The sequence below is a fragment of the Homalodisca vitripennis genome, chromosome 2, assembly GCF_021130785.1.
Source record: "Homalodisca vitripennis isolate AUS2020 chromosome 2, UT_GWSS_2.1, whole genome shotgun sequence".
Lineage (NCBI taxonomy): Eukaryota > Metazoa > Arthropoda > Insecta > Hemiptera > Cicadellidae > Homalodisca > Homalodisca vitripennis.
In genome coordinates this window covers 81,633,745-81,648,792 of record NC_060208.1, presented here as the reverse complement: position 1 = coordinate 81,648,792, position 15,048 = coordinate 81,633,745, and the positions used below count along the sequence as shown (strand labels likewise).

The window sequence follows — 15,048 nt, the reverse complement described above, 5'->3', positions numbered from 1 at the left end:
GTTATAACGGTTTCCTCTTTACGGATCGTTTTTTTGAAGTTTTCTGACCACCTTGTCGTATTGACTCTTTTCAAAACGCTTTTTTCTAGCCCTGACATGGACCTTTGTTCTAACTTCTCTACGAAAATATGATGTCTTTTATGTCCAGGACGTGAAATTGTCAATACATTCTTGCCTGAGTTGAAACAAACATGTCCCTTATTTTGGTGGGCACAGTTTCCATTGATTTTTCGACAACTAAGGCAAATCTATGCGAACAACACCAAATATGCTTTCAGAATGCCTTTAGGGTGATTTCCTTGAGGACAAATGGATTTGACCCCACTAAATGGACCACGCATGTTTCCCACACCATCCATTTTTGCTCTGCCCAATCATACCGTATTTCTTATCAAATCCAAGTTTCCTGGACATGGAGTTTTTAATTAGCTCAATTGATAAGTTTTTGCCAGTTTGTGTCTCTGCTAGTAAAAAAACGTTAACAAGCCGCTCTTATGGCTTCACATTCTCTTTTGATTTCTCCGAATGTATCTCTGTGATCGACATATCGAATTAGCATGTTGTGCATTCCTTCTTGCTAACATCTTATTTGTGTGAGAGTTAATTGAATTATAGAATACGTATTAGTTTCATTAACTATGATCCACAATTTTTTGAAACAACAATTCTATTCATGAGATTTATTAAATCATAAAATGTTTCTGTAACTCAAAAATTACAACCAAGTTTAGTTTTTATTTTGCTTTTGACTTATCAAGCTTCTCCAAATAAACGTTTGCGTCTGGGTTATACTTAGCAAGCAATCGAAAATAAATTTACTAGTTTTCCGTTTAGAGACTCTTTATTTCGAAAAGCCAAACATCTCCTCGGTCAGATACCGACAGCAGTCTATAACGACCGATAGAACCTCACGGTGATGACTGACTAATTTATCATTTAGCTCAGTCAAATCAGTATCAACTCTTTTTTAGGATATCCATTGCAATCTACCAATTTGAGAAGAAATATGGATTTTTTGAATTTTCATGAAGTTTCAATATCTCGATCTCCCTCTATGATCCGTCCAACCCCTATAACCTGTGGTACCCCTAATTGTTCTTTCTGATGGCAAAGCAAATATCAAACAATGCAAACAAAATACAGCATCAGAATGTCTACTGTAAACAAGCAAACTTGCTATCTTTGGTTGTTCCATTAGGTAAAAAGACTTTTTTTAACTTTTGGGTTGAATTTTCTACCGGATGAGGAAGGAAAATCTATATACTTAGGTCTTTGCGATTCCAGCTTTAATGCTTCGTTAATTAGTTCAGCAGAGAGTATTTTGTTTGCATAAAATGCTGGATCTGTAGGATCGATTGTAGAGAATTGAAGTTCGGTCAAAGTAATAGGTTCAGGTATCTTCTCTGTGGGTATGTTGTCCTCTATATTTTCTAAAACCGTCTTCTTCTTCTGGTGTTGACATTGGCAGGCTAGTTTCCATGGAGGACGTTGGAAAGTTCAATTTCTTTATCGTGAACAAGTATTAGAGGCGTATATTTAGATCCATCTCCTCTTTGGTGACACTGCAGCTCAACTTTCTTCGTCGTTGCGGTCTTGGACAGGTGATGTTCCAGAATGTGGATTGTCTTCTAGCCCCAGGCACCACCAATCTAAATATAGAGAAATGCCTTCACTGTAAACTTTAATATCAATAATCTGCTAGTCAAAATTTAGTAAAATCTATAAACCCTTTTTTCAAGTAACAGATTAATTAGAACTGTATTTGAGTTTATTATCAATAATATGCCACATTCTGCTACACTGAACAGGAGATAAAAGACACACACATAAGCCATATATTTTTAGAGAAACCTCTTTTGTCTCAGGGCACCTCAAAATGGTAATATCATACTAAAGTGGTAAAACATATTATGACAAAATGTTTTTTTTTAAGATAGCAACTCCTTTCTACATACAAAAGTGTGTTAATAGGGTTGAAGGGACAAAGCAAAAGCTGTTAGCTGTAACAATAACAAGTAAAACGATCTTGATATTTTAATTACAAAAACTCTATAGACCAATAGGCTTATACATTATTAAACTAAATTGTATTTGAATTTTTATTTCATTAGATGCTTTTGCTTATAACGTATTGGACCAATACTACTTTAATATTTGGCTGATAGTATGTTTTGTAAATGTAAAACATGCTAAATAATTTTACATATATTTAGCTTGTCACCATTTCACACAGGCCTCATCTCTTCAATACAGTATAATATTTACTTGCATTTTGAAGTTTTTTTATCATTTGTTAGTCTTCTTTTATAAGCTTTATCTTTTTCTATGGCCTTCAATGCCTTAATTAATTGTTACTTAGAAAGGTTTTAATGTTTTGAAAGCTTTAGGAGTGAGTCATTAATAGAGCATAAAGCCTATATGTCTTTACTCCCTGCTTATAAAATTGAAACAAACTAAGATATGGACATTTTGTTACTGTAATATTTGCGGTACCTTTCAATAGCCGATGATTGCGCAGAAAGTTGACGGTTGAGGTTCGTCGTCCATAGTTAAAGTAGAACGTTCTCCACGTCCCATGTAGGGTATCCAAGGTCCATCACCTTTCTTTCTCCTCTGTTATTTTATATTTTATACCAATATTGTTTTTCAACTTATAGAGGTGTTTCTTATTTACAGTGTTCTAGCCACTTGTTATGGCGGTGCACCGTATTGCACATTAGTTCCAAACACTTATATTTGAATGCCTTTTTTAATTTACGAGGCATTATTTAATTCTATAAAACAAAAAGTTTATATAGTTAGCACAGAAATACAGTAGCTACTTAATACTAAACTCGTATAACAAAACGAAACAGAAACGCACACACGACATTCAAGTGGTCACTACGTTCGTAAAGACACTAATTTATTGTGTTGTGTTGAGGTTGTTTACACACAGCTACTACACTTAGAAGAACAATGCGTGACTGACCTGGAGCACTGGGCGGCGCGGAAGGGATGAGGTGCGTGGACTTCCCCTTGACAACGACCCTTGGCAAGGAGGCGGGGGCGGGGGTCTGTTGGTCCTAAAATATAGAACTACTGCATTCGCCTCGTTTGAATTGCAAATTTAAATTTGCTTTTAATTTATTTATTTTTTTATGCCTCTCACAGCTTTAATTTGTTAAAACTACTGCCAAACTTGTACATTTTTTTTAAACTTAGTAAATAACGTATCCGAAACCCGCTTTTTAAAGTTCCCCCCCCCCAAAATTTTCATTCCCCCCAATTTTTGTTTCAATGGCGCAACTTGCGCCATTGCTCCCCCCCGTGGGCGGCCCTGTTACAGATATCTATCTTACTGGAAAATCCATTATGACCGGCCGATTAGGTCAGTAACGAAAAACAATAACAATGGATTCTTAGAACCTGATACGAGCGGAAAACATAGAATACATAACCTACATGATACTATATAAACTACGATTGTTGAAAGTACAAAAACATGATTTTTATTATCAGTTATATTCTGGTTGGAAAATTTAGAACATTTATCTGGAGACTAGGGTGGGGCAACCACATTTGATTATTCAGCAGGAAAGCCTCTAACCCCATGTTATGAAGCGGGGACACACGCACAAAGCTATCAGTGCGAGGGTCGCACAAAAAACTCTTCAGATAACATGTGCTATAAAATTGGATATAAATGGAGGCCAAATTAAAAATATCAAAACCTTCAGAACAAGAGGTTAGACTAATTAAAGAATTGACACATACTATGTTCACCTGCAGCTGCAAACTAGAGGGGCGACAGAATCATTGGAAATTTGAATCACAGAGAGTCGGGTAGGGAACCTTTCGGGAAGTAGAGATTGCTGACTTTGCTCTGCCTCTATATTTTTGAAGCGATCATGCACCGCAGATCAAGGTAAGACTTGATTCGTGGCAGGAACGTTCATCAATATGAAACTAGAGGCAGGGACAACTTGCGAACTCATCAAAATCAATTTTAAATGCGTCTCAATTCCTTCTGTTGTCCAAGTATGAATTGTGAGTATGAAGGTGTGTGAATTTGTAGATGAAACTGTAAAATGACTAAAATTATTGACAAATGCGATACGATGTAAACATTGTTAAAATAATGCAATGAATAAATTATTATTATTATATACCGCCATAGACCAACAAAACAGAAAAAATACCAAAATTCTACCTAGGGAAGAAATTTGCAACACTTGAGGAATATGTCCCTACGGAGGGGATATGGAATACTCCCTATGGGGAACGAGGTGTTTTTCCTGGAACATTTTTAAAATTATTGCGTAAAAAACTGACTTTGAATTGTTACACCTATTAAAAAAATACAATTTCAACTTTAAAATGTGCTTAAAATAGTTTCTGTGTACCTTTTGATAATAATGCTAAGGATGATTAGTAACGTTTATAATATATTGATAAATTATGTCAAAAAATAATACTAACACCTTAACTAGTCATCATGCTTCTCTGTTTCATTTTTCAACGCAGTTACCTTGCTCTTGCTTTCAATAAAGCTTACATGAGAACATGTTTTCCTACATGAGACATTATGTGTGTATTTATTATAATATTGACATCCAATACAAAAATTACTACAATTAAATTCAAAACTAAAATCTTAGTCAAAATATCTAATGCTTTAAGTTTGTTCGTTTATGAAAAAAAAAACTGATTTCACGCCCATTTTTCAGAGTTCCCATGTGCGGTATTACATCTTGCACATGCCTCGAGCAGACCCTTTAGACAAACCCATCGCCAACATATTGTGTTGCCTTGAATCGTGAGGGCTCTACATTTTAAAAGTTACCATGTTACCTGTTAGGGAGGAAGAGTATATCATGATTATAGAGGGTTGATTGCTCCTGCCACATCTGTTAAGGGGATGGAGGTAAATATTTAGATACATAGTTTACACATGCAGACCCACCATCCAGTATTCTCCATTAATATGGACGAACAGTGAAGATAACTTACCACTTGGTGTGTCTGTACGTGGGGACTGAGAGGAACTTCTGGACGGACCCGGGGTTGGCTACGATACCAGTCAGGTAACTACATGTGTAGCCAATCATAATAGTCCAAAACGTATTACGTGCTGTAGGATCTGGATTTAGACTGAAACATGCAAGGATGTTAAAAAAGAAAAAAAAAATCAAACACAGCAATTTGTTTCTATTTATAGAATTATATAGTATATTTGAAGAAGGTAGAGTTACAATTAACACAAGTATTGCGTTGTAAGGGTACAAATTCTACATCACGCCTTACAAAAATAGGTTTTGCTGAATGATTAATTATTTTTACACCTCATTCAGAAGGAGCATTTGATTTAAGGCGAGGTAAGCAGGGCTTTTATTAGATATCTAAAAGTACTTGAATAAGCAGGTAGTATTGATATAACACTCAAAAGATATGTCAATGTAAAAGTGACATATACATGATTTACTCCAGTATGATAACCATATGGGAATGGAAGAGCCCATGGCCGAGAGTAGGAGGTTTGAACCTTACCTCTAACCACTTCACATCAGTGCTGCCAACCTTGTACTAAAACCACTACTTATTATGTTTGATAAGATCGTTGAACTTACCATTGGCCCGTGAAGATGGCTATAAATAATGATTAACATTCACCAAGTTCAGAGGAATTTGATTGGAGGTATAAAGCGAGGAAAATAAGGTTTTAAATCCATGTTTTGTGAGAACCCGTGTTTTGAGAACCAATGGATTGCGAGTGTAGAGGGAGAATATGAGGTTATTGAGGGAGAGTCTGCCATTGCTGGAGAGAAGTATAACAGATAAAAGGTTTATTATGTTTAGTGCAGTATTATTTATGGACGCATTCTTTAAACATAAACTAAATGGACATTTACAGTCATGAGCGGTGTTTATAATGCAATTTTCTTAGTTAAAATTAAAGAAATAAAGCATATTAAAACCGTTTTTAGTGTAATTAGTTTTTCCAATATATAAGTCACTACTTACTTGAAAATTTCTAGTCTTGTTCCTTGCTCATTTATTCTTAAAACCTCTCGTGGACCGCCGAGTCTCCAGAACCCAACCACAACGACGAAAATTGTCCCAAAAAGTGTGAACACGTTCTGTATTGTGTCGGTCCACATAACTGCTCTTAGACCTCCCTAAAACAATTTATTTGTCAATTTAAAGTATTTCGTTTGGCCCTAAGTGATTAAGTGATTACTCGGAGACGAAAAATGTAGGTAATCGACAAGAATAATTTTGAAACGGAATGTCAGATAAATTTTGTTTCTAAATAATATCAAAGTAATTATTTATGAAATTTCTCGTTGTATAAATTTTGGAAATTATGTATTGCCATTTTTAAAATTTATACCTGTTAATTTTATTATTTACGTGAATTTTACAAGGGAAATTTTTTATGAATTTTTTTATTTGGCAACAAGACGACTTGTGATCAAAATTATACCATTGGAACATTTAAAATAAAATTTTCGTATCAAAGAGGCAAAATATATAGTTATTTCTTGAGGGTTTCTTATAATAATCATAAGAAAAACTCAAAGATCTGAAAAAGAAACGTACAGATTGCTATTTTTAACCCTTCCGATATCCTCCATTTTCAATTGTTTCCCAAAAGCAGATTATAAATGGTTTAAAATCAGATTACTCAATTTAATTAAGAATGCCTTGTCACGTAAAGTGTTTAATACTTCTCAAACCCTTCTTGCCATGCAACGCTTTTTATGGTGTAGACGTGTGTTGGTCGTAGCTTTAATATTGTCTCGACGTATGGAAAATATCTTTAGATTTTAAAATAAAATAATAACGTTTGATATACATCAAATAAATGAATTGCTTTGAAAACCAGCTCGGTTGACGCATTCTTCTTTAAGAAATATTGTTGCATCAATTTCAAGTAAAACCAAGTTGTGTTTTATAAAATGCAAATTGGCTCTCGGCTTCAGGATGTTTAAGACACACTACAAATTATATGTCTTAAACATAAATTATTGACATCAATAATTTGGTTATTTAAAAATAAACATAGTTTTACGAATGTTACATGTTAAATCTTCATGTTCATCTTCATGTTATTACATGGTCTGAGATGCTGTGGGCGTGACACTGGCAGAGGGATGAATGTGAGATTGTGTGTGAAAAAGTTCATTTAGCAATAAATACTTTAATTTATTTGTATATTAAAAATATAAATTTATATTATGTTTTAAGAATAGTAGAGATGGTTAATTTATTAATGTGTTAAAATTTAATTATTACACGTTAAAATATTACATTAATTTCACTACTTTGTGTAAATGTAATTATTTCTTTATTTTATTATCTTTATTATGTTTTGTTTTATTCTTAGGTAATATTTATTTAATGTTTTAAATTTTACATTGCAACAGGTTAAGTGTAAGAAAGGGCCATGCGGCCCTAACTTTGCCTGTAAAAATAAAGAATTTTTCATTTAATTTCATTTTCATTTCAAATCTTTGAAAGAATAACAGGCTTTCAACTATTCTATCGCTATACATTGCAATAATAGAACGTTACGTTTCGAGAATGGAAATCTACAATCTTCTTCAGATGTCAAAATCCGCGAGTAAAAATGTTTTGTTAAGTACTGCACACACCGGAGCGATGCGATACAATTCCTGGAATTTATCTGCGATACTTGGGCGATAATATCGCAGCGGAAACAGGTGCTTTCACACCAGAGCGGGAAAGAGATGCGCGGGAAAGCCAGTACACCTCAGTGGAGCGTAGGGTACGGTGGTTGTGTGACTCTCTAGACGTAAAAGTGTTGTGTTATAGTTAGTGTTTGTATACTGTACGGTGTGTTTACTTACCATGACATCGTCTGATGAAGAAGAAGCGTTGCTGTTACTAGCCGTACTAGAAGACGAAAGAGGAAGGAAAATGTGGGTACACGACATATTTAGCGAGTACCATACGCTCATGCCCCAGTTAAGAAAAGATGAAAAAATATTCTATATATATATATATATATATATATATATATTAGAATGAATCAGGAATGTTTTGACCAGTTGCTGAGTTTGATTGCTGACATTATTGAAAAGGAAAGTACCCACTACTGTGAAGCGATTAGTGCCGAAGAACGGCTAGCAATTACTTTAAGGTAAAACTTTTCTATTATATATAAATACATTGTTTTGTTAAATCTCATACCTTTAAATTTGGAAAAACTCGTAAATTCTCTGCACAGTAATTTTTATTTTAATTTTATACATCATGTGGTTTTGTAATAGTTACTTTTTTGTTATTATTGTTACTTGAACTGAAGGTACTAGCATCGTTGGTGTAAGATCTTGTCAAATAAAAGAACAATTCCAAGAGAAGCACAAAAATAAATACTGTTTTGTTACTTGAAAGTTTTAAATTAAATATTATTATATTTAGTTTTTAAAAACAGGGGTTTAAAAAAAAGAAAGGCTAAAAAACAGTTTTTAACTTTTTTTTAAATTTATTTATTACAGATAAATAAGATCATTATGTCATTACAGTATCGATATTTTATTTAATTAGGAACACAAATGTAACTCTTCATTCAGAAAAAACAACACAGACATTGTACAGTCCTAATTTATTCAAGTTTTAAATTTTGTAGTAGAAGTACAGCATGTTGCCTACAAATTTGCAAAACTGTCATACAACCTTGATCTTTTGTCTTCTAATACTGTCTCAGTAAGGCAGTTGAGTCCCGAGTCAACCCAAGATCCCGTAGAAGAGCTACCTGGTCTGGAGAGGTTTTCTTCCTGGATCTGCTCTAATTCAGCCTGATTTATTATTTGTGCTATTTTGAACTTGACGTCTGCTTGCCTTGCCCGAGTGAAAGTCTTTATAGTTTCCGAATACCCAAGCATCAGGTGATCTGTTGCATCTAGAACAGGTTTATTTTTCCCCTCTAAATACTGAATCACCTTATCTACGTTGCTCCCAGGTGACTTAGGTTTCCTTCTTTTCGCAGCTGGTTCAGATGGACTAGCCGTAGGATAGTTTCTAACAAGATTCATATTGATCGGTTCTTCTTGGATGGACATTTCTCTGCGTGCTGGCATTTCTTGATTGTCACCTCCATCGTCAACCAGTTCATCGGGTTCGTCAACAAACTCATCATGGTTTGTGTTGTCGCCTTAAATTTTCAGGTGCTGTCACGTTAGACATAGTTTTGGCCATTCCAATAAATGGCTTAAACCTTTTCATCTGAGTGGCCCCAGTCCATTTTTTTTGGTTTCTCTTTGCCTGACCAGTCTTTGTTTTGCATTCCCTAAGATATTTCATGTAGCAATCACGCATATTTTTCCATTTCTTTTTCATTTCGTCACCTTCAAATAAAATAACTGTTGAAATAAAATTGCAAAAAAATTATACTGCAACATTCTTGAATAGAGAAAAAATGGGAAATTTTTTAATAGCTGTAATAATTTATTGTATTACAAAAAAATATTTATTTTATTTAATAAATTTAAAAATTTATTTAATTAATTTATGTTATTAGAGTTTTTTTTGTGTTAAGGTTTTTAACTTACAAATACTATAAAAAATCATAACTTTGTTTCAGGTTATTGGCCACAGGAGACTCATTTAAAACCATTGGCCACAGCTTCAGATTTGGGTTTTCAACGGTGAGTCTTATTGTAGAGGAAGTTTGCAATGCTATTATACAACGACTACAACCTCTGTATTTGCCTGAACCCTCTAAAGAAGTATGGGGAAAATCTGCTGTTGGATTCTACGAGAGATGACAATTTCCGATTTGCGCGGGAAGCATTGACGGAAAGCATGTCACTATCAAGTGTCCATCCAGTTCGACGTACTTTTGTTACAAGTACAGGTTTTCAATTGTTTTGTTGAGCATTGTTGATCCAGATTATAAGTTCATTTTCGTTGATGTGGGGGGATATGGAAAAACAGTGATGGGGGTATATTTGAAGAATCTGTTATGGGAAAAAAGTTCAACACAGATCAACTCAATTTACCTGAAGACACACCTCTTCCTGGACAAAAACAGTAGACCCCGTACTGTTTAGTAGGTGATGAGGTATTTGCATTGAAACGAAACGTTATGAAACCCTTTCCACAAAGAGAGGCTGGACAAAACCGAAGAAAGAGGAGGCACAACTACCATGTTTGCAGAGCACGTGGTGTGATTGAAAATACGTTTGGCATGCTTTCACAAAAGTGGAGAATTTACAATAGACCGTTGGATGTTAAAGTGGAATTGGCTAAAGTTATTGTGCTGGCTACGTGCGTTTTGCACAACTTTTTACGATCGAAGAACTCTTATAAGGATTTCTTCGACTGCCTTGAAGAAGATGCTGCCGAGCCACGAGGGGGTGCTTTTTCTCGATTCAATCCCGAATTCAAGAGAAGTCCTCGTTATGCAGTGATTGTGCGTGAGAGGTTTGTCGATTTTTTTGACAAGACAAACAACCCGACCTAAGTGAGATGGTTGCAGACTTTTTAAATAACAAAAGCTAATTTTTCTCAAGCATGAAAAATTATAGTTATGTACAAATAACCATTAATAGTTGTTCAAAAGAAATTAGCTGTATTAAGAATTATCTATTATTATTAATTACCTTTTTATTTGTATTTACTTTTCTTGTTACCAAATAAATTACACCTTTTTCTGCAACTGTGTGATTTGATATAATTTAGGAGCCATACACATATTACGAATTTTTTAATTTTTAAAGAGGGATAAAATGTGTGAGTTACGTAACGTTGAGCCAACCCCCCCAATTAACGCAACATAACGGTACGGCATACCACCTCCCCTCTCAGCCTCATATTTACATAATATAATCATTGAATAATGGATTGTACAACTCAGCTTTATAAGTTAGCTACAGTATGTAAAACGACTTTCCCAGCCATAAGAACCAATGTAAAATATGTAAAAAGTAAGCGTAATTGGTATGACTACTAGGGTTACTGGCTACGAGTCCTGTGAGTTGACTCGGGAATTTAACAAGGGCAGACGTTCCCACGGTAGACGGCGTCACTACTTCCTGTAGCTCAAGCTGCTTCCTCATCACTGTACCAAACATCCTTACCATCACTTACCACGTGGTGGTACTAAACAATAAAATGGCTAAAGTTATATGCACACGAAACATAATTACGTAGGCTTGGTTCATTAAATATTTTGCAGTACCTCTATCCTGGAAGAAAGGTTAAAGTGCTTCTTGGTACCAGCAATTTTGATACTTACCAGAGGTATTCAGTGTCTTTCCGATGTCCTCCCAGATCCTGTCCTTCTTCCGTATGTTCTTATAATCCTTGTGATTTAAATCATAGAGCACCGGGTATGTATACACAACTTCAAGTAAGTGTTCAGTGATACACGACATGTTGTTTACACTTGCACCGGACAGACAAAACTCACAAAACTGAGTAGTTCAGGTTTGGCCGCATTGTATCGCTGCGATAAAGCGCTGCGAACAGTGAGTACATGCAGCGTTACTGCGATAATATCGCTACAGTATCGCAATCGTCTCGGTATCGCGTATCGCAGTCCGTTCTGGTGTGTGCGGCTCCATAAGCCACCATGGTATTGCAAGAGAATTTCCAAGAAAAAGTATCGCACCCACTCTGGTATCGCACGGAGTATCGCTCTGGTGTGTGCAGGACTTTAAACGTAAACTAGTTGAGTTTTCATAAATCAGATCAACTGGCAAGTCAACCTTTGTTGACGTCACTCCCATTAGGCCACCAATAGTTAAAAAAAAACAATGCAATGAACTAAGATATCTTAACGTTCAAAGAAACCTTAATCAACACACTATGACTGTGATAAACAACAAAGATGGCAGAGGAAGTGTAACGCAATAGGTGCTGCCCCCCTCGACTCTCACTCTCTCTCTCTTTCACCCCCCCCCCCAACCATTGGCCATCTTGTTATTTTTGTTTCTGTTTACGTGCCGTACGTTCGCTCATACGGCTCCATATCTCCATATTGATGTTTCCTAAAATCTATAACATTCTCTGCTATAAGGAATGTGCTCTTCCGTCGTCCGCCTGTTTTGTACAGTGACATGCCCGGTGTTTATGACCAATGTAGTCATGTGCAAATCATGAGCGAACCGGCTCAACTGATCCGGGTCACGTATCGATCTGAGATCCGGCAGATTATCTGATTACTGAACGAACCACCCTAGACATACAGGAGAACCATTTAAAATCTAAATTTATTATGGACGACAGTTACATCTTGTTGAGAACTATTGCCTTTTACTGACAAAGCCTTTGAACCACTATAACTTATTTTACGGTACAGATTTGATTTGATGATTATTTTATCAATTACACTTAATGGTACCCAGGACGAAATAACATCGAAATCAATTTTTTTAATTGTATTTTTAAAATTAAAAACAACACTGATGATTTTAACTAAAATAATTTATTGCATCAAGATAAAATAACTTATTAAATTCATTGTTTATTTTTAATGGATATCCTCGATTCCTATTCCTGATCTAACAATTTTTCGTAATTTAAAACTTATGTTTGTAAATGCCCTTTATTTAAGACAGAGCTTTTTCGCTGGAAAGCAATTTATAGTTTTTTATTTGCAGTAAATAAATCTAAATATTCCATCTTTTATATGTACTATTAATGTACAACTCATAAGATGCTACTTACAAAAGTGGTGTACAAGAGGCAACATATGCTGATGATCCACGTACAGGCATGAACTGATACTCCTGTAACTGTATCAAAGATTGATATTGCAGCAGTTTAGCGAATAGTTTTCTAATAATGTAAATACTAAGATTTATACTTTTTTTAAGAAGTGTAACATTTTTATTATGTTTTCTTCAGCAATTTACAAGTTGCATATATCCGTACATTGTCAATTATTTTGATATTTACTGACTAGTGAGATTCCTGAGAGGAATGAAAATCTTTCTATCCCAAATATTTTAAACATTGAGAACTAATATCATATACTATAATAGCAGTATTTGTGAATGTGAAAATCAGTACAATGGCCTAAAGGGATAATGCTCCCACCATTTTCAACATTTCAGTACATATAAAATATTCAACACAGAATGTACAGACAACCTTTCAAATAGTATTGATTTGAGGTTACAGATACTTTTTTCAGAATATTTGATTTTATTGTTAGCGTTAAACATTAAAGAAAATGTTTACAAAAGCGTTTCTTTGATGATCTTAAGCCTATATACCATGTAGCATAGGTTTTTGTTACAAAATGTAATATACAACAATAATACTAGATTTGTTTTAATTTTAACATTAAAACGCTCTTTAGTTCTCACTTAAAAACTAATAGAGGTAGACACTTGGTATAGTGGAAGAAATGCAATATAATATGAATTTAAAACAATATACTATTCAAAGGCTTTTAAAATAAGATACAAAATAATGGAAACCTTCCATTTTAATGTCAAGAGTTGTGTTCGTTTTAACTATTTAAAAACATTTTTTGTGGTGGACAAATTGAAGTAATTTATGTTTATGAGACATATAATTTAAAAGCGTATTTATTGCAAACTATGAATCTACCGGTTTCACTGTTATATTTTTTAAATTATATAAAATATTGAGTTTTGTGTAAAATCTCAATTTTGCTATGTTTTGTTGCGCTATTTTGAAACAATGAAATATTTGGAAGATTTAAACTTATAAATTTGAGATTCTAATCGGGGATCTCCACTTTTGGCACATTCTGTTCCTTAAATTGGATAACATTATTTTAAATAGACTTCCTTTCTGTGAATTAGTTGCATTTTGTTTCTTTGTTATAGCTCTAACTGTTCTCCTAATTTTCCTAATACGTTTAGTGCACTTAAGCTGATTCAACCTGTATAATCAAAAGAGGACTTTAATTAATATTGTGTCTTGCAGAAATCATATGGGACAATAATTGACAATAATACTAAAAATGATATACATTTGAATAACTGTAAAATCATTCTGACATAGCGTTTTAAGTTAATTTTATGAATATTACTAATTTTTTTAATAAAAATTGAAACGAAACATAGCTCCAGCCTCCAGCACTAACGTATTCTGTGGGGATAACTTATACAATTTGATGATCAATTGATATTCCATTTTCAAAATCCACCATGAAATCTAATTTTATTGACTAAAAATATATAGTTTAAATATTACACTTATTTATTGTAATTTACCTTGATTGAAAGCAAGCGATGGAACGAATAACACAATAGGAATAAACACCATCTACAAAATAAAAATATGCAGTTTGTTTCATATTAAAGGCTTGTACATTTACAAAAGTTAAGCAGTAATTAGATATTAATACTAATAAGCGATTATTAATAATTAATCATAATTAATTTATCTTAGTAATTGATTAAAATCGTCAGTACAAGCGTAAGCAATACTTAAAACTAAAGTTTGTATTCGGGTTATTACTATACGGCGTTTTATACAAACGTAACTAAATTTTAATACAATAGGTAAATTATTGCGGTCAGTAAAGTTACTTGTGACTGACTGTTTTGCTAGGTTCCCGTTTCAAACATAAAATTTTGGAATATTTCAGTCTCGGTGTGGTGTCCTATTTTCATTCAAGAGATATTAATCTGAAACTGACAGATATTTGTTAAATCTACCGATTAAAGGTGAGACGTAAATGTCCCTAGGTTGAATTGCTTTAGCAACAGTCAGGACACCAGTCGTGTAAGATTAAGAACTAAATAATTTGGTTGAAATATATCATTATATCATTAAATATATCATTGGCATTACTTCATTAAAGCCAAAAGCTGGACTAATTGACATTTGAAATGGTATGATTAAAATGTTTAAGTTGATTAAGTGTTTACGGAAGGTTGAGTTGAAACATAATTTATTTAAATTTTGTAAATAAGAGTCCAAATTTGAAAATAACGTTAATGACCATGGAATTAATGTAATAACATCTCTTCAACGCGTTTCGTTCAATTATGTAGTTATGTTTATTTAAATAATCTAACCTCTGTTGTTACCTGAGTTAATGTCTTCGAAGAGGAA

The 15,048-nt window shown here is 33.8% G+C and overlaps 1 protein-coding gene across 1 annotated transcript in view; it reads right to left on the bottom strand.

Annotated features, from left to right (window-relative positions):
* Nucleotides 1-15,048, bottom strand: part of LOC124355698 — a 73,018-nt gene that overhangs the window by 13,540 nt on the left and 44,430 nt on the right. The window contains exons 16-19 of the mRNA XM_046806857.1: nucleotides 14,202-14,253; nucleotides 12,679-12,746; nucleotides 6,004-6,158; nucleotides 4,993-5,133 (exon numbers count right to left, since the gene is read on the bottom strand). Coding sequence (XP_046662813.1) covers nucleotides 4,993-5,133; nucleotides 6,004-6,158; nucleotides 12,679-12,746; nucleotides 14,202-14,253 — 416 coding nt within the window. The remainder of the gene's footprint in view (nucleotides 1-4,992; nucleotides 5,134-6,003; nucleotides 6,159-12,678; nucleotides 12,747-14,201; nucleotides 14,254-15,048) is intronic.